Here is a 20599-nt window from a genome sequence, read left to right on the forward strand (position 1 = left end):
GCCTCTGGTAACCATCATTCTACTCTCTTATCTCCTTAAGTTCGATTATTGTAATTTTTAGCTCCCACAAATGAGAATATATGAAGTGCCATTCCATTTCTTAAACTTAAACAAAGCATAGACTGTCTGTAAACTATTTACCACTTCACTTTTATTTCCATTTTAACAACTAGTACATTATCCTTGGCCTTAGGAAAAGCCTCCATCAGTTCTATGTGTTCCCAAAATATAAGCCCATGTGATAATGAGGTCAGGCAATTCAGAGTTTTTTAATTCATAAAGTACATTCTTCAGACAGCTTCAAATAATGTCTAATTAAGTAGCCACTAGAAGATCAGAAATTGTTAGAATGGACTACAGCTATGAAAACTAATATCAATCTCTTAAATTCAGTAAACAAAAATAAAATACCATTAGGTATTTAGTTACATAGTTTTTTAGCCTATGTAAGTAAATAGGGCTGTGAATAGTCTGCCTTCTGCCAAAGTGGACACCATAATGCCTATCCACCATGGATTACGCCTAAGGTTTTCATATTCTTTACCCTGATTATGAATAGAACCTTTCCTTTTTAATAACTTGTCTTTTAATATAAATTCCAATGACCGAATCCCAGAATAAAAATGTTTAGCATTAGTAAACTCAATTCTGTTTTTTTTTTTTTTTTTTTTTTTACAAGTTTTAACCTTTTGGAAAAACAGAAGCAGATACGACAAAATAATTTCTTGAAGTACTTTTTTAATCCAATTAAGCTGATAATAATCACTTCGAATTTTAATACAATACAATCATGTTCCCAAATTTCCTAGGCTCGTAACAATACAGTCTCAATACAAAAGACGTAATAATCTATTTTTATTCATTTTAAATCAAAAAGACCATTCCATTTCCTAACAAACAGGTAAGTTACAAAAGTAGTCCATTTTACTTTTCATCAGTCTTTCCCTGTTTTGAACAAGTCTTTGAGAATTCTCAGTTTAGGATTAGTTTTTGTTTAGCTTACACAGTGAAAATTTTGAGAAGCATCTAAAAAAATCCACAATTAGTGCAAAAAGAGGGGACAATACTTTGTCATTCCTTCTATAAAAAGAATTAAGGTTACTAAATGCCAATTTTTAAGCAAATATATAGTTTCCTATTTGCTTTCTGAAAGACAGCAGATATAAAAATAGTTCAATATTAGGTTTAATAAGGTTTGAACAACACATGTATTATTAGCTTTATTTTACCTGCAAAAATATTTTAGCTACACTTGGAAAAAAATAAACTTGAGAATATAACTTCACATTTCTAAGGCCAGATGCAAGAATATTTATTCTTCTCCTTTTAAATAGAAGACATGCCATAAAATTTATGAAAGTTAATTTGTAGGAATGAATACATTTAAAAAATTCTGGTTAATCTGTGAGGAATTCCACATTTGCCTATTTAGCAAAATTTCATCCATTTCATAAGGTTTTGGTATAGGTGATTCCCAGCACTTCATCATTTATCTTTCTTCTTTGCCTCCTTTACTTCCTTCGTCTGCTCATCCTTCTCCCCTCTCACGTTGACATTTGCTGCTCCTTCTTGATTTTCCCTCTGAGAATTATCAACTATCTGATAGTCCTCAAGGAGAGTGTGTCCTGTTTGTGTTGCAGTTTTCTTCACCATTGCTTTGATACCAATGTTGTTAATATTGTAGGCAGTTACTCCAACATTGACCGCAGAATCCACCGCATGGTGGGTAGCTTCTCCTGCATTATATCCGTATCTTTAAAAGAAAGATTACAGGACATACAATGAAACGATAAATATAAAATAAGCTCTTCTGAATTAGTATTAAGTAAGTCAAATGATTACTGTGTTACCCCTGAAAGCAAAATTAGAGCTTAGGTTTCAATTTAATTAATAACTTAAAACACAGTAGAGAATGAAATCACACTCTGTGACAAAACAGTATTTTCTCCTTTAGTAAAAACTGTGTGAAAATAAACTCAGACTAACTGAGAATGATGTAATAAAGACTGTCAAGTAAAAATAAAAGTGTAAATTATAATATAGGTCATTAATCAGTCATTATTTCTTTTTTTAATCCTCCCTTTCTAGAAATATGAGGGAAAATATTCACAGAAGCAACTAATCTGGAGTCACGTAAGTGGTTTCAAGTTCTACCTTAACCAGACTTTGGCTACATCTTTTAATTATGGGAATTTGAGTTAATCTTTAAACAGAGATTCCATGGCTTTCTCCCCTGCATCCCACCCTGCTGCACACTCACTGCCTCCTTGCTGTTCCTTGAGCCCACCAAGCACTCAAAGGCCTTAGGACCTTTGTACTGGCTGCTCTCTGCTTGGACTTCCCATAGCTCTCTGCCTCACCTTCTTCAAGTTGGCTCAACTATAATCTTCTCATGTAACCTGTTTAAATTAAATTGCCTTTTTCCACATGCCCACCTACACCTCTTGACAATCGATTCCCCTTTAAACTGCTTTTTTTCTCCTATAACTTACCACTTTCTACATACTATAGAACTTATTAATTATCACTGTTCATGTCTTGCTTGTCTCACTAGAATATAAACCCTACTGGAGAGGAGAATCTTAGCTTTGTCCTTTAACATATCCTAAACATTGAGAATAGTGCCTGATATTCAATGAACATTCACTGAATGAATGAAATCAGTAATTCCTGCCCTATCTGCCTCAGAGTTTTTTGAGCATCAAATGCATAGCAAGTGCTTGGGAAATTATAAAGCATATACAAAAGAAGTTATTATTGATAATAATAACATCTGCATTTAATACTATTTCTATGATAAAATACATTTTGAGGTCCTATACAAGCACACCAAAACACATTTCCCTACTGTTTTGTTTTACTCTTTACCCCATTTTGGTAACAGGCTTTTAAAGCTTTTCTTGTCCACAGATTTCTCCAAATAGAGGACTGTTTAAACAACAAACAAAACAAAGAGGCAAAAGTTTACATTTTCTCCAGGACACAGTGAAGTTTCCTAGATGCTTTGTGACCTATATCTGGATATCTTATATAACACTAGATCTGCCTTTTGAATTAACAAGTCCTCTATTACTAAATAGCCTGGCCTAGAACTGGTTTGTGATCCCACCGGCTTGTTTGTGCTTGGCTTTTTTAACCCCAGTGTGAAATAATCTTACAGTGCCCCTAAATGATGATTCTATTCTGTCCTTTGCCTAATGTTAATAATTATATTAGAGCTAGCACATGGCAGAGCCTAGTCTGTCAAACCTTCCAAGTCTGTACTACTCTTAACTGGGGGCCTTCTCACCAGTCAACAGACAGAAAAGCTTCCTGCAACTGCTTCGGACAGTCCCTGTTATGCACCCCTCAGCATTCCACAGGATTTGCTGATGATGCAGGAGATGCACCATTGCTGATGGTGCCTTCTCATTGTCAACCAAGCCCCAGTCACAAACACTACTGTCAGGTGGTAATGGCTGTGTCCATACAAAAAGAAAGAGGTATCAGCAGTTTCAGCACTGAAAAACAGTGACCGTAACTCTTGGTGGAGCCGGTTTCCCTGAGGGCTTATTTTTCCAGGACCATGTGAGCTACAATGAAGTGACACCATAACTTAACATAACTCACAACATAACTCACAGTCATGTTTTCAAGTATAGGAAATCCTCCATATTCACAAACTTCCACTTTTGAGAATTTGGAGTTTTCCCTATTCCACTGATACAGTTTGATACCTCCAACTGCACTCATATTTCTGTATGTAACACAATTCTAAAAACTACATTGTCTTTAATAATGTATTAAAAATGAATTTGTTTTGGCACCTTGTTAATTTTGTCTGTTTTTCTATGCTATCTCCAATGTCAGTAGCAATTCCTATTAATTTGGGAAAAAAAGAAAAACCAGAATATTCAGAAAACTAGATTCTAATGCCAACTATGCCAGTAACTAGCCATATGACCTTGGTCAAGTTTCTACCTCTTCGCATATCATCAACTTTCTCTTCTTTATCTCAAAAAAACAATGTATATGTGTGAAAGCAGTTTTAAAATTCTAAAATACTAAACATGTATTTTTAAATATACTATAAAACGGCTTTTCATCAGTTGTATTTATTTTTTAATATATCCTCAACTATCACTCCTGCTTTCCAATATGCCTTAGAGCTAGTTTTCCTAATAGGCATCTATTCTTCTCTTCATAAATAACTGTTTAGTCCTTTTCTTCAGATTCAAACTATACTGCTATAAACTCCTAGAAAGCATATGTCTGGCAGGAAGTTAAATTTATTTTTGATCTCTTATTTTTAAACAAATTTACTTTAATTAGAGCTCATTAAGTTGGATTTTATATTAACATTACCAATTGAAAAATAATAAAAAATGAATATGAAGTAGGCCTAAATAAGTCAATGAGATTCAAAACTACAATTGAACCAGGTTTTTCTGAAATTTCTCCAATGTTTTCAGTTATACAAAACTGGTTTTGGGTAATATGACACCTGTCACTGAAGTTACCCCTTCATCCAGTGCAAATTTAGGAGGAATTTTAACTAAATTTCACTAAAACAAATAAACCAGCTACACTTAATTATAGCATAGTACCAAAAACCATAAAACAGTAAATTTTCTACAGGAAAAAAAGTCTATTATTAAGCTTATGTTCCACAAATATATATTCAAAGAAAATATTGCTGGGGAAAATAAAAACAGATCTAACTATCAAAGCTATATTATTATTCTTTAAACACTTTAAAGTGGAATAAAAGAAGCTTAAAGGTGAAACTTAAGCTTCATATGTAGCAGAATGATGAATTACTGAATAGGTACTATACCTCAATTAAGTGTAGCAGGTTTAAAGTTACTTATTGTTTTTCATTATTCCTGTATGTCTTCACATCCCCAAATATAAGACAAAAGTATTAATGTAACTGACAAAAATAAACTGAATCTTAATGAATAGTTTTTATGCATTTACCTAAAAATTTTAAGAGTATAGTTATTTAATCCTCTGTACTGGCTTATCCACCTGAAATCAGATAAGGAAATTTATATAATACATTTGGTTTTCTCCCAAGCATAAAATTAAAGGACATTTAAAATAACTATTTTGGAGAGCAATCGCTTATCACAGGCAATTAAGAACACAAATTTCCCTTATTATACTACCGTCAGTTCAATTTGAATACTCCACCAATGGTCATTCTATCAAATACTTTTTGATAGTAAATTTAAATACAGAAGAGTATAAATAAACCTAAGTGTATGTAAACAAATAAAAACAAAATTAAACAAAGGTACAACAAGCTTTTCCATTTCTTCAGTTCTATCACTAAGTTATTACTGGTTCAATACTTTCAGTTTCTTCTCTTAAAACACATTTTCTACTTTGGGCCAGATTAGCTCCAAATGTGAGAAACAGTATTACTTAGATAAAATCTTTTATTCCCTACTGCCTCTCCCATCCTTCTAAATTTCTAATAGCAGAAACTAAATTACTGCTAAGACTGAATCATCCTCATAGTTAGAAATACAAAGCTACTTAACTAAATTCTCACTTACCTGGTTTTTATTTAAATTCCATGAATCTTTGGAAGAAAGGATAAAAAGAATAGCAATAATACCATAATAGAAATAAATGAGCTGAGAATCACTGTTAAAAATATGCTATTTATCATATTAAGTTCTCATTAAGGACCAGAAGTGCAAAATCTACATTAAAATCCAGTATTTCCTAGTTATGTGAATCCCAAACTTTTAATAAGCTAATTGTAGTTAGGTAAGTTTTTTTTTTTTTTTTTTTTAATTAGAGTAGGCCATGAAACAAACCCAACAAAGCACTTCCTATTTTCTAATATGATAATCTAAAAATAATTCATTTTGGCCTAAAAGGCATTTCTGAATTTCTCCTGTTCTTGCTACAAATAAACTATTTTTCTAATTATGACTGATCCAAAGTAACCTCAGAGCCATAAAACAATGAATGAATATTAGAGTTCAGTGCCACAGGTGACAAGAAGTGAGTTGGAAGACTTCAGTTTCATATTTCTATCAGAAGAATTTGAGATCTATTGTATGTTTTATCTCTCAACTCTTTTGGTAAAACTGACACTCTGGCCAGGTGTGGTGGCTCACGCCTGTAATCCCAGCACTTTGGGAGGCCGAGGTGGGCGAATCACGAAATCAGGAGATCAAGACCATCCCGGCTAACACAGTGAAACCCCGCCTCTACTAAAAATACAAAAAATTAGCCGGGCATGGTGGCGGACACCTGTAGTCCCAGCTACTAGGGAGGCTGAGGCAGCAGAATGGCGTGAACCTGGGAGGCGGAGCTTGCAGTGAGCCAAGATTGTGCCACTGCACTCCAGCCTGGGCGACAGAGCAAGACTCTGTCTCAAAAAAAAACAAAAAACAAAAAACAAAACTGACTCTCCAAAATGATATGCCATATTGCTTTGATTTGATTCAAAGGTATGTATGCCCCAGAATGTAAACTAGTTCAGCCACTTTTGGGAGATTTCTCAAAAAACTTAAAATGGAATTACCATTTGATACCCAAAAGAAAATAAATTGTTCTATCAAAAAGACACATGCACTCACATGTTCACTGCACTATTCACAACAGCAAAGACATGGAATCAACCTAGGTGCCCATCAAGAGTGGACTGCACAAAGAAAACATGCTACATATACACCATGGAATACTACACAGCCCTAAAAAAAGAATGAAATCATATCCTTTGCAGCAACATGGATGCAGCTGGAGGCCATTATTCCAAGCAAATTAACGCAGGAACAGAAAACCACATGTTCTCACTTATAAATGGGAAATAAACACTGGATACTCATGGACATAAAGATGACAACAACAGATACTGGGGACTACTAGGTGGGGGAGGGAGGAGGGGAGTGTGAGCTAAAAGACCATGTATTGGGTACTATGCTTACTACCTGGGTGATGGGATCATTTGTACCCCAAACCTCAGCATCACACAACAAATTCTAAGTAACAAGCCTGCACATGTACCCTTTAATCTATAATAATAGTTGAAATTATAAAAAAAGTAAAAATAAAGCAATTCCTATTTCCTATCTTAAAACAAACAAACAAATGTATACATGCCCCAGACAGAGCAGATCGAACCAATTAAGGGTGGAAATTAAATTAGCACTGTAGAGCACAGGTTCTGATGACAGAAACACTTGGTTTATATCCCAGCTCTACTACTCACTAGGAGAGTAATCTTTAACAAGGTATTTAACTTTACATTTCGGTTTCCTCACATCTGCAAAATGGAGATAACAGTGTTGAAAATTAATACGTAGGAAAAGCAATGATCACAGTGCCTGATACAAAAGTATGAACTCAACTAAATGCTGTCAATAAGTGGATAATTAACATAAATAACCAAGAGTTGTGAATACTATTAATATTGCTCTTCTTTTTTCTTTCTAAATAAACAGTAAGATCCAAACTAATTCAAGGCTAAGAAAGCAACTCAGGTCCTTCATATTAGATTTATTTTTTAGACCTTGATTCTTCTAGTATTGTATAAAGAAAGCAGAGTCAGGTAGAAAGAGTAAGGAGCTAAAAGCCAGAAGACCTTGCTTTACTCTCACCTTCAATACCACTTGTCATAAATTTGTTATATAGTTGCTGCTTCAGCATTTATTTTTAGGCCTGACATAAGTGGCTTGAAACCTAGTTGTATCCCACCACCTTTGGCCTAGTTAAAACTTCCCCCTCCCCATGTGGTTGTCTGCAGTACAGTATACTTGTTTCTCATCTCACTGACTCAAAACCCAACACACCCCCACAGCTGCTGACCACGAGAAAATCCAATGGTCAACACTAGAGTCATGTAAAACTAGAGTCATGTAAATGTTCCCCTGTTCACACTTGTTTTCTTTAAACTAGTCAATCCACAGGCCCCACTGGAAAGCCAAAGGAAGAACACCCACAGACTTTTGTAAAGGCAGTCACACAAAACGCCTCTCCATTGCTCGTGCTCCCTGTTCACCCACTCTCGCCCCACCCACTGGTTGAGCACTCTGCTATCTCCAGACTTCCTGTTGGCCCTCGTGCGTACCCCTCTTCTCTCAAAGGTCTGCGAGTAATAAAAAGTTTCTGTTATTTCGTGTGTTTGGTTGTGCTGCCTTCTCTGTGTGTCACCTGACCAACACACGCAAACCTCGCTCTCCTCCTAGTCAGGGTCTCCTAGAGAGTAGCTATCTTAGTAGGAATAAACTGGACACAGGTCAGAAAAGAGCCACAAGGGCATCTGCCATAAACAAGTTCCCTGAGAGAGGGACACCTGGTCATTGGTGTGCCAGGATAAAGAAGTATCCTGTGAAAGGCACACTGAAAACATCCATGAGCTTTTTTCCTCTTGAGCCACAACACAGCAGGACTAGAATTTATAGCCACTCTCCAGAGACAGACCTTAAGGCCAAATGAGAAAGCAATCCTAACACTAATCAGGTGAGTTTGTGCAAATCATTCATTTCTGTTTGTCCATTTCTTAATATATGAAATTGAAGATATACCATCTACCCATTCCAATACAAATGTACAGTGGTAATCAGAGTCAAGTAAGATATGACATAATTTTTAACAGTCTGTATACTGAGTGGGCTAATATTAACATGGGGTATAAGAGTTTAATTATAATTCAAGTTTTTTCAGGCAGATACCACCCATCAAAAACATGTAGTCAGTTAATAAGGTATATAGAAATTCCAGGCTTTTAAAAAAATTAAACTTATTCTTCACAGTAACGATGAACAAATGTTTATAACGATTAGTAATATAAAGCAAAGTGACAAGAATTCTGTTATTATACTAGAAATACTATTCTTCTCCCTATTTAAGAAAAGCAGTGAGTGAAAAAAATTATTTTATCAGATACTTAATAAAAATATCTTTACCGTGGATTTTTACGAATGCTATAAGAGATTTAGTCGGCCAGGCGTGGTGGCTCACGCCTGTAATCCCAGCACTTTGGGAGGCTGAGGCAGGCAGATCACCTGAGGTCAGGAGTTTTGAGACCAGCCTGGCTAATGTGGTGAAACTCCATTTCTACTAAAAAAAAAAAAAAAAAAAAAAAATTAGCTGAGCATAGTGGCATATGCCTGTAATCCCAGCTACTCGGGAGTCTGAGACAGGAGAAATGCCTGAACCTGGGAGGCGGAGGTTGCAGTGAGCCGAGATCTCGCCATTGCACTCCAGCTTGGGCAACAAGAGAAACTCCCTCTCAGAAAAACAACAACAACAACAACAACAAAACAGAGATTTAGTCATTAAAATAAAATTCAACTTACTTGTATCTGACAGTTTGTACAGTTTCTGCTGAAACATTGTTAACGATGCATTTAGCTGCACATTCCAATCCTTGCCAGACAGTTGAAAATCCTGTAAAAATAATATTTAAAACAATGTAAATCTAGTCCAAAGCAAACGGACCTTCATAGTCAAAATTCTGGGCCCTTTGTTACCTTGAACACTACTTGCTGCTACAACCATAGCACCATCCAGAGGAGATTTCCCATCTTTGTCTTTTTTAAGAGATTCTGGAACAAGTTTGCTTCCATGCTTCTTGACATGTGGAGCTAGTTCTTTTCCAACACAATTTGCTACAGTGCAAACTCCATCGACTAATATGACCATAAAAAAAAGAAAACTTAGGAAAAATATATTATTCCCTTGATTTTTACCACTCATCTTGCAACATTCTTAAATGAACATCTAAATTGTTTTACTATATAATGTTACAATTTCTTCTTAAGGATATGAAGCTTAGAGAGGAGGTCTCACTATGTTGCCCAGGCTGGCCTTGACTTGTACTCCTGGGCTCAAGTGATCCTCCTGCCTCTGCCTCCTGAGTAGCTGGGACTACAGGCATGCAGCATAGACTGGCTATTTTTTAAATGAAAGCTTTTGTTTGCTTTAAAGCTCTGCTTGCAGAGCCTACTGATGTTTATAACCTTGCCTCTCAGATATACATGTTCTTGCACTTCTGCTTGAGAAAACCAGCCACCTTTTCTATCTGACTGTTGCAATGCAAGATTGGTTGGTACTTTTAGCTTATTCCAGCTTAGTGTACTCATATTTTTCTATTGATAAATATCTCAGTTATCTCGGTGAAATAAGAGTAAAGTGTTTAATTCTATAAAAGTAAACAATCCAAAATCTGATTCAAAAAATACTAAATACCAAAAAAGATAATTGTACTAAATTTAATGGTAATCCATTAAGGTCCTATCTACCCACCTCAAAACACCAAATTTCAGTGCTGTGATTCCCTAAGAGCAAGGAGTTAGAAGTATATTGTTTGGGAAGGTTGGCACCAGAATCACTAAGTCAGCTTTTCTCAAACAACAGATCCCTCCCTCTTGACCCTCAACTGCTAAGCAGTAAACTGCTCTCCTTGAAAGAATGTGTCATATCCCTTAGAAGGATTCAAGGATTCACATCCAGTCATGCTGCATAATGATGTTTTGGTCATTTCACATTTCATGGTCTCATTAGATTATAATGGAGCTGATTAAGTCCCACTGCCTAATAACATCACAGCCACCATAACATCATAGTGCAAGTACTTTGTTTTTAAAATAAATTTAGTGTGGCCCAAGTGTACAGTAATGTCCTAGGCCTTCACATTCACTCACCACTCACTCAGTAACTCACTCAGAGCAACTTCCAGTCCTGCAAGTGACACTTCTGGTAAGTGCTCGCTACAGGTTTTATGCCATTTTTTATATTTTATATACTGCACTCCTACTGTACCTTTTCTATGTTTAGATGTGTTTAAATACACAAAAACTTACCATTGTGTTACAATTTCCTATAGTATTCAGTACAGTCACATGCTGTATAGGTTTGTAGCTTAGGAGCAATAGGCTATATCATACAGCCTAGGTGTGGAGTGGCAACGTTTATTAGGTTTGTGTGAGTACACGCTATGATGTTCACACAATGATGAAATCACCTAATGACACATTTCTTAGAACTTACCCCCTCGTTAAACAATACATGACTTTACATTCAGAACTCTTTTTCAAAGATACACACATTCTCCTCTCCAACACATCAAAACAACCCTTTAACCAGTTTCTCAAACTTTAATGTGCAAATAACAATCACCTAGGGATCCTGTGAAAATGCAGATTCTGAATCAGTAGGTGTGTCTGTCCCTAAAATTCTGCATTTCTAAGGATTCCAGATAGGACAATGTGATGTTGCTGGTCCGCAGGTCTCACTATGAATAACAAAGAGAAACTGCTTTTTCCTAATTCTTGATTCTTGAGATTAAACCATCTAAATGAACGTGCAGATTAACCCTGGATTAAGACATTATTTTAAATATAACTTTAAAGAAGTAAAGTTATCTAGAATTACTTTACCCAGGAACTGACTGACTTTTGCTGCTCCTCCTGTAGCTTGCTTCGCTATATAAAGTCCCTTGGTGACAGCTGGACTAACTTCCACGGGTTTTTCTTCTGGTTGAATCCGCTCTCGGAGTTTAGAAGCACCTTTCTGGATTGCTTTGCCAGTAAACTCAGCACCTTTGACTAAACCCCAACTCACCCAGGAAGCACCTTTTTAAAAGAAAATTTAAAATTGCACAATATTAGGGCTAATTATGCTTTTAAACACTTTAATAAATAACATCAACCAGAAAAAAATAAAAGGAGTTTGATATTCAGATGCTAAATGTGCCATGTCATAAACTTTCAAGCTAACTTTATACCTACAGTTTTCTTCCTGAATACTTAGTGACACAGTTCTGCGTTACTCTATGCTGCCACTACCTAGTACCTAGGAGGCCTGAGATTTAGTGGCAGCTGATAATTTCTGAAGATGACCACAAACAGTATCTCTATATGTTACTTACCACAGTATATTACTGTTAGGTATTAATTTTTAGTTTTGGTGCCATTAAGATAGAATTTGGCTAAAGAACCTAGATATTCTTGCTCTTTTTGCCTTAGGCCAGGCACCACTTTTCCCCATGAAATCCTGAGGGAGAAAGACAGAAACATCACAAAATGGAAACCAAAGAAACTGCCTCTCAAACACCAAGGCAGAACTCTTACTTTCTTTAGGCTAAAAGCTTTAGTCAGGGGCTCCTGTTCCTTCCTGAATCCTAAACCCAAAATCTTGGATCTCAGCATCGTTTAGCTTGCTACACATACCTGAATGACAAAAACGTGAGAACACTCAAATGCATGAGAAGAGAAAATCTAAAAGAAGAGAGAGGCCCAGATAATTTAGCCATTTCTCATGACAGTGGGGCCCTAGCCCTTTGCTTTGCTTATGTTCTCGCAGCTTGAGTGACAGAAGTGCTCACCAGAGGAACAGAGGGATGGAAGGGCCTTCTCTAGTGAGGACAAAAGGTCCTCAGCCAGTGGAAATGTGGGGAAAGGAGTGGGAGAGGGATGGCAAAAGAAAAAATACGTAAGAACAGTGTCCCCTAAGATGGAAGAAGTATTACTCTACTCTGCAGAGACTTTCAATTTAAAATATTTCTTTTTTGGCTAACACTTAACAATGAGCTTTCAAAGCTGAACATATGAAATACTTAATTATGTTCTCTCAAGGTCTGTGGCATGGTTTTACATGATTACTCCAGCCCATGAATAAGCATCCAGCAATCATGTGAAAACCACAGCAATTTATTTTAAAATGTTAACAATGGAAAGTGACATGTAATAAATAATTAGAAATTTTATGTTTCTCTTCCTGTTTTAGTCAACATCTCTACCTCCAGCTCCAATCCTACCCCCACTGTCCTACCTGACAATCAACTTCTGGGGAAGTGCAGGATTCAAACCCAAGCAAACAGGCTTCCATAAACAACAAAAGGCTTGAAGATGTCCATTTAAAAAAATTATCTTTTTAGATTAACTTATAGGTTGAAAAGTTTTAAGAAGAAACCAGCTGAACATGAAGACTGAGAAATCATAAAATAAATGACAATGAAACAAAGGAGACTATAATCCTGTAATGAAACTATAAGAAATAATAGGGATGAAGTCAAATGATGACTGAGAAAAATAAATGAAAATGATAAAAAGTCACAGCACTAATAAAGAGAAATACTAGATGCAAATAATCACATATCACCATGGAAGTATATAGTATACATAAATATGTTAAAACTGTAAACACTGCAACAGAAGATAAGGAAATGCAATATTTCATTGGTAGCTATGTAGATACTTTAAATGACACGTACAATGCCAGATATAGACTGATTCTGTTCACGTTTGCATCCTATGCACTGAACTAATGCTGCCATATGGCAGACCATGAAAGTTTGCTGAATAAATGAGACATTGGCAGATGTTAAAATTACCTAACTTAAACCTAACTACTACAGCTTGTGGGACACTGTCCACTTTTACTGAACTAAAGAAAGCTACCATTTACAGTTGTTATTAAAAACAGAAGTCCCTGACCAGGTGCAGTGGCTCATGCCTGTAATCTCAGCACTTTGAAAGGCCAAGTTGGGCGGATCACCTGAGGTCAGGAGTTCGAGACCAGCCTGGCCAATACGGTGAAACCTTATCTTTACTAAAAATACAAAAATTAGCTGGGTGTGGTGGTGTGCACCTGTAGTCCCAGCTACTCAGGAAGCTGAGGCAGGAGAGCTGCTTGAACCCTGGAGGCGGAGTTTGCAGTGAGCCAAGATAGCGTCACTGTACTCCAACTTGGGTAACAGAGCAAGACTCTGTCTCAAAACAAAACAAAACAAAACAAAACACAAAAACACAGAAGTCCCAAATCACAGCTTTCTCTCCTGGTAAAAAGCTAGCTGAACCCTAAGATTATATAGAACCCAACTTTTTTGGTAAGTTTTAATAATTTTTATCATGAGAAATATGAGTTTAAAACACTGATCACTGATCTTTTTATTTTCAGCTTTTGATATTCTTTATCTCTGGCTGAGAGGGGGAAAACTGGCAGAAAATTGGCTAGCACATGGCTACTACTGAATTTCCAATCATACAACATACATCTTATGTTTGATGTAGTCCTCTAAAAACCTGGAAATGATTTGTCTTAGCACTTAACCACCCTATACCCATCAAAGTATAAACTGAATATATGATTGCTCTTTGATGTTTTGTTCATTCTATATAATTTATGCTAGAATAAAGGTCTTTGTGGATCTGACAGCTGGAAGACTGTACTAGGCTAATGGAGTCCCAGAAAGAATCTACTGAAGAACAGGAGGACTTGTTTGTCTATTCTTTAACAGACTGAATTAACCAAAATGGAAAAGTTTTTGCCAGGGCCTAAAAGCACAAAATGGTAGCAAAAAATGCATAATCTTGGAGAAACCTTAGGGAGGCATCATAGTTCCCTCTGTTCTGCTCACTCTCAACACTAGGATGATATGTTGGAATAGGTAGGCAGAAAGTGATCATTCCCTCTCACTCCATGTCAACTGTTTGCCTAGCATTCCAGAGTCCATCTGTAAATTAAATTGGGAAAGATTAGGGAGTTGAGAGGGGACATTCAAATACCCTTGATGATCTTTTGCTATCTCACAACCACTAAAGTGTTTCAGAATGGTTGAAGGTAGATTGCTCCAAAGGTGGGCTCCATCAGTTTATTGTCAGTAACCCTCTACCTCCTCCCAAATTAGCTTACTAGGCTCTACTCCATTGATACTGCATAGCCGCTGCCTTCTTAAAGTGTTAAGTCTAGGTTTCTCAAGCCTATACAGGTAAACTTTCAGCATGGTTGTTTTACTTTTTTCACCTTTTACATTAGGAAAACCTCAGACTAGCTTTTAGTGATCTTTACTTATTCTTTGACAGTGGACAGGCACCAATTATGGGCTAAGATGAATGAGCTCAATTTATATCCCTGGTTACTCATTCTGTACATAGACTGAATTAGTCAGGTAACAATAGTCTCTTGATAGATCAGATAATTTTCCCTGGAGTAAATCTTTATTAATTTTCTGCCCCCCTTTGTTTTACTTGTACCATAAACATTTGACGAACTATTTGTTCTACCTATTAAAAAGCTCATAAAGAGACACATACTCTGATAGGCAGTTAAATGGTTTACAGTTACCAACTATGAGGACATTACTAGAACCCCAGCCCTGAAGGTACAAAATAAAAAGGAAAAGAGGTACTGGCATGAAGAAACTGAGGTCTTAAGTAATAAAGAAGGTCTCTTGAGTGTTACCAGAACACAGTTTTTGCTTGTTTTAAAATTATGCACTGCTGAAAGTTCTTTTGAAATCTCCTAAGAGACCTCTTCCCAGGATTAACTGGCTGTACTGCTTCTGGTAGCACCATGGTGTGGTATCTATAGTACCTAGGAGGCCTGAGATTTGGTGGCAGCTGATGAAAAAATTTCTGAAGATGACCACGGTGTCTGCTATTCTGAATGTTAACCTTTCCACAAGATCTTGACATTCTTCCCAGAGGGAAGTGGGGTCTATGTCACATTCCTTGCATCTGGGCTGGCTTGTTGCTTGCTTTTAACCAAATGATGCTGGAAATTTCCAAGAGTATGTCAGAAATGGTAATGCAGCTTCTTTCTGTTTGCTGGATGATTCACATTTGAAGCCCCAAGTCACTATGTAGAAGCCAGACTACCCTAAGACCACCATGCTGGGTGGAAGTCCAGCCACAAAAGGCCACGTGTAGGCACTCTATTTGGTGGTCCTAGACTTTGACCTCTCCCAGCCTAGATGCCAGAGGTATCAGTAATGATTCCAGTCTTCAGCTTATTGTCAAGTCACTAGCTAGCCTTTGAGTCTTCCCAGATGAAGTCCTTAGACACCATGAAAGAGATATAAGCCACTCCTGCTGTGACCTTTCCAAACACCTGGCCCACTGAATTCCACAAACAAATGTTTGTTGTTTTGTGCCTTTGGGTTTGGGCAGTTTGTTACATAGCAATAGTAAATGGAACAAACTTATAACAGTATTTTCACTCGTGTCCGTGTGAAGAGACCACCAAACAGGCTTTGTGTGAGCAACAAGGCTGTTTATTTCACCTGGGTGCAGGCGGGCTGAGTCCGAAAAGAGAATCAGCGAAGGGAGATAAGGGTGGGGCCGTTTTATAGGATTTGGGTAGATAAAGGAAAATTACAGTCAAAGGGGATTTGTTCTCTGGCGGGCAGGAGTGGGGGTCGCAAGGTGCTCAGTGATGAGCCAGGATGAGCCAGGAAAAGGACTTTCACAAGGTAATGTCATCACTTAAGGCAAGGACCAGCCATTTTCACTTCTTTTGTGGGGGAATGTCATCAGTTAAGGCAGAGCAGGGCATTTTCACTTCTTTTGTGATTCTTCAGTTACTTCAGGCCATCTGGGCATATACGTGCAAGTCACCGGGGATGCGATGACTTGGCTTGGGCTCAGAGGCCTGACAAGTATAAATTCCAAAAACTTGGGAAAATGACCTTTGAATTTAGTGTGTGGGGGTAACAGGCAAGTTTTCCGAATAATGGCCTCCTAATAATAATGCTTAGCAGCCTATAAAGTTGGGGGCTAGGGTAGTAAAAGTGAAAAGGTTTCTCATTGCAGTTTCTTTGTAAATCTCTTTCAAGTCAATTTTAACTATCGCAATTACATTTTAAAATTTGGCTTTATCTTTTTTTCTTGTCTCAAGCATAGTTCTTTGGCACTAGGAAAAGTATTTTATTAGTTCCTAGCTAGCTAATTATTTTAGCTTGTTGGTTTTTTATGTTGAAGATTTCCTCTGCTTTAGACATCTTTTAAAATGGATTTTAGTGGACATGGAAATCTGAATTGACAGTTGTTTAAATGAGTCAAGACCCATTTAACGGGGTTATGAATTTGACATACTGAATGGTGACTGGCAATATTTTTTAAAAAACAAAATAAAAGGTATAAATCAGAGAGTTACTACAGCTAAAAAGCTATGTGAAATGTTAACCAATTAAAGTAGAAAGATGTGTCACTAATGATCATTCTGGTTTCAGAATAATTGATCTGAAGCCCTTTATAACCATAATTAAATAGCAGAGACTACTTCTCAAAGAGCTTGGCTATAACCCTCAGATGTTCTCATGTCTGCATTGCTGTACAGTTATACAGTGCTGCTTTGCTTCCAAAGATGAATGAACATGTTCTCATTTTTTGGGTGGGTATCTGAGTCCATTTGTGCTGCTATAACAAAATATCATAAACTAGTAGCTTATTAACAACAAAAATTTATTTCTCACAATTCTGGAGGCTGGGAAGTACAAGACTAAGGTGCTGGTAGATTTGGTCTCTGGTGAGGGGCCCACTTCCTGGTTCATAGAATGACACCTTCTTACTGCCTCCTCACATAGTGAAAGGGACAAGGCGGCTCTTTGGGATCTCTTTTATAAGGGACTAATCCCATTGATGAGGGCTCCTCCCTCATGACCTAATCACCTCCCAAAGGCCCCACCTCCTAAAACCATCACCTCAGGGGTTAGGATTTCAATATATGAATTTTGAAGGGACACATTCAGACCACAGCTGAGAGATAGGGGTAGGGGGAGGTTAAGAGGGAGCTTCAAAGGGGAAATGAATGTAACTAATTTTAGATTCAGAACTATTAAGAGTTTGAAGATTCCTGAAGCTTTTCACTATCCATTTTCCCAATAGTAAAACAGAATAATAGGCCAGGAAGAATTTATACTTATATGACAATATCTGATGTTTCAAAAGACTAGTTCCTTCTACATTTATTTCTAAATTGATCATTTAAAACCAAAATACAAAATATTATCTTTCTCAGTATTCCCTAATAAACAATATCTTTATTTGGTTCCAAACGCTTAATGTCATACAGGGAAAAAAATTAACACTACTGTAATACCTGACAAAATGTTGTGAGCCACTTTTTCACTCCATTCAGGTAATTCTTTTGGCTTTTCTTCTGGAACTGGCTCACATGGTACAATGTGACTCAGGTTAACTTCTTCACTTGAAGTATCTTTAGTCTAAACAGTAAAAATGTTTCAAAATGTGAAGAGTTAGTACTAAGAGGGGGAAAACCGTAAGCATTATATAACAAATATGAAGCCAACAAATACTAGATATAATTAATGAAAAATATCTCCAGCCAACCTAGTTACCAGTATGGTCTTATAAAGTACAATACCAGAACTGCCATGAAGTTGAAAACTGTTCTGGTCCATATAAATCTTGACTGGTAAGATTTAAATACCAAATAAGTCCAATATGGCATTTATCAAATCATTTAAATTGACTTCTTTTCTGGACTAGACTGATTTCCTTCAAACAGATATCATCCCTAGATATTAGTGTGCACATGGTACTCAGTAAGATTAAAAGATTTTTGTTAAATGACTCAATCAGTAAGCAAAGATGAATTCATAAACTGATTTTGACAGAGATCAAACAAATGTCTAATTTGAAACAAGAAGGAATATATAAACACAGAATAATCTGCTATTCCATTTAAGAGGAAACGGAGAACATATATCTGTACTTTGCTAACTGAACAGCTGTGATAAGAGCCTGGGCCAACAACCAAACTCTTAAAGCTAAATGAACTCATTCTAAGAAATAAGACGCAGGCTAACTCAGACCTCACAGTATTAATATAATAAAATAACTTGAAAATCAAAGTGGCCAGTAATACAAAGAATGTCACATAAAATATAAAAACATTAAACAAAACAACTTCTACATGGGATAAAAGTCACCCATAAGTAAAATCTAAAGCTTTTCACTGCATATACTTTTTAATATCATTTGATTTTTTTAGAACAAGACATTACATTTTAAAACATGAAGTTCTAAATGATATGGAAGAATTTCCAAATATACTGTTAAGTAAAAAAGCAAGGAGAAAAACATTAGGTTTTACATGCCACCATTTATGTTAAATATTATATATGTCTGTGTGTGTGTGTGTGTGTGTGTATTTAACTATGCATAAAATATATCTAGAAGGACAAGAGAAGTTAATAATTATGTGTCTGAGGCCAGGCATGCTGGCTCATGCCTGTAATCCCAGCACTTTGGGAGGTCGAGGTGGGTGGATCACCTGAGGTCAGGAGTTCGAGACTAGCCTGGCCAACATGGTGAAACTGAAACCCCGTCTCTACTAAAAATACAAAAATTAGCTGGGCATGGTGGTGGGGCACCTGTAATCCCAGCTGCTTGGGAGGTTGAGACACGAGAATTGCTTGAACCCGGGAGGCGGAGGATGCAGTGAGCTGAGATCGCACCACTGCACTCCAGCCTGGGCGACACAGTGAGACTCCATCTGCAGGGGTGAGAAGATGGGGGAAGATTATGTGTCTGCACAGGGGAGGTAGGTGGTTGGTGGACAGGAATAGAGCCCAGACTTATTTTTTACCATATACTCTTTTGTACCCTTTAACTTTGGTTTCTTGTGATTAATTTTAAAACAACGTTTTTAAGTAAAATATATATCTTGGAACCATTTTGGACTCACAATATCCTCATATAGCTGGTCTAAGATGTTCAACATAACCACAGTGACACTTTGCAAATAAATGTAGAATATTCACGTGATATTCATCAATTCCAAAGATAATTATTGAGCATTTACCATGTGGAATACAGCAATGAATAATACTAAACTGCCTATGATACTCAAGACAATGCTGTTTTATTCATATACTTGCTTATATTACCACTTCTGCCTAGAATCCCCTTAAATTTGCTATTCATATGGCCAACTCTTCTTTATCCTTCAAGATTCATTTTAGTCATAATGTCCTGTAGGAGGGGGCTCCTCACTGCTTTCCATACCACTCATCCACTCACACTTATCTGTTAGGCTAGGCTGCATCTTCTATCTAACAGCCACATTGGATAGAAATGATCTCTTTGCTAATCTGTCCTTTCCATTAGACAGTAAATTCATTGAGACAAGAAATTTAAACTTTTTCCCTATGTATGCCTAACATTCTAGCACTCAATAAATATTTCCTGAACTCTAATCCAAATTTACCAGTAAGAATATATTACACACTCAGAGCCTATGAAATGAAAGAAGAAACCACTCTGTATATTTTTAAAAATCAAATCTCTGTCCTGTTGCCCATCCATAAAAAAACAGGAAACTGAACAAAAATGGCAGAGTGTAAGAAAAAAAGAGACAGTAGCATATCTAGCCCCCAAGCTCTTGGTGAATATAGGAAGGCAGAGAATAACACAAAACAAATAAGAAAGTATGTGCATAATTAATGCAAATATAAAAATATTTTGGCCAGGTGTGGTGGCTCATGTCTGTAATGCTGGCTACTCGTAGAGGGTGAGGTGGGAGGATCACATAAGCCCGGGAGGTCAAGGCTGCAGTGAGCCATGTTTGCACCACTGCACTCCAGCCTGGGTGACAAGGCAGGATCCTGTCTCAAAAAAAATAAAATCTCTCAAACAGTTGGGAAAAAAATCTATCCCCCAAACACAGAGTATCTTTTAAAATAGTTTAAGTAACACACACTTTAAAAGGGAAATACTACAACTGATTCTAATTGTTTTTGCCAGTGATCACTTTGTTGAGTATGCACAAGTTGCTTTGCTTTAGTATACGGCAATATGATCATATAAATATACGAAACTGGAGAAAGGTACCATTAGAAGATAACACA

The 20599-nt window shown here is 36.7% G+C and overlaps 1 protein-coding gene across 10 annotated transcripts in view; it reads right to left on the reverse strand.

Moving 5' to 3' along the window:
* Positions 1–718: 718 nt before the first annotated feature.
* SPART (spartin) overlaps positions 719–20599 on the reverse strand; it is a 37587-nt gene continuing 17706 nt past the window's right edge. For 6 of the 10 annotated variants that reach the window (XM_024230875.3, XM_024230878.3, XM_024230874.3 and 3 more), the window contains 5 exons: positions 17827–17950; positions 11385–11579; positions 9477–9635; positions 9303–9393; positions 719–1753 (listed from right to left, as the gene is read on the reverse strand). In XM_024230875.3, coding sequence (XP_024086643.1) covers positions 1486–1753; positions 9303–9393; positions 9477–9635; positions 11385–11579; positions 17827–17950 — 837 coding nt within the window. In that variant the 3' untranslated portion in view covers positions 719–1485. Of the gene's footprint in view, positions 1754–4940; positions 5011–9302; positions 9394–9476; positions 9636–11384; positions 11580–17826; positions 17951–20599 lie in introns of those variants that run through there. The other 4 variants (XM_063714887.1, XM_063714886.1, XM_054528915.2 and 1 more) reach the window with 1 other exon arrangement.

Source organism: Pongo abelii, chromosome 14 (assembly GCF_028885655.2).
Source record: "Pongo abelii isolate AG06213 chromosome 14, NHGRI_mPonAbe1-v2.0_pri, whole genome shotgun sequence".
Classification (NCBI taxonomy): domain Eukaryota; kingdom Metazoa; phylum Chordata; class Mammalia; order Primates; family Hominidae; genus Pongo; species Pongo abelii.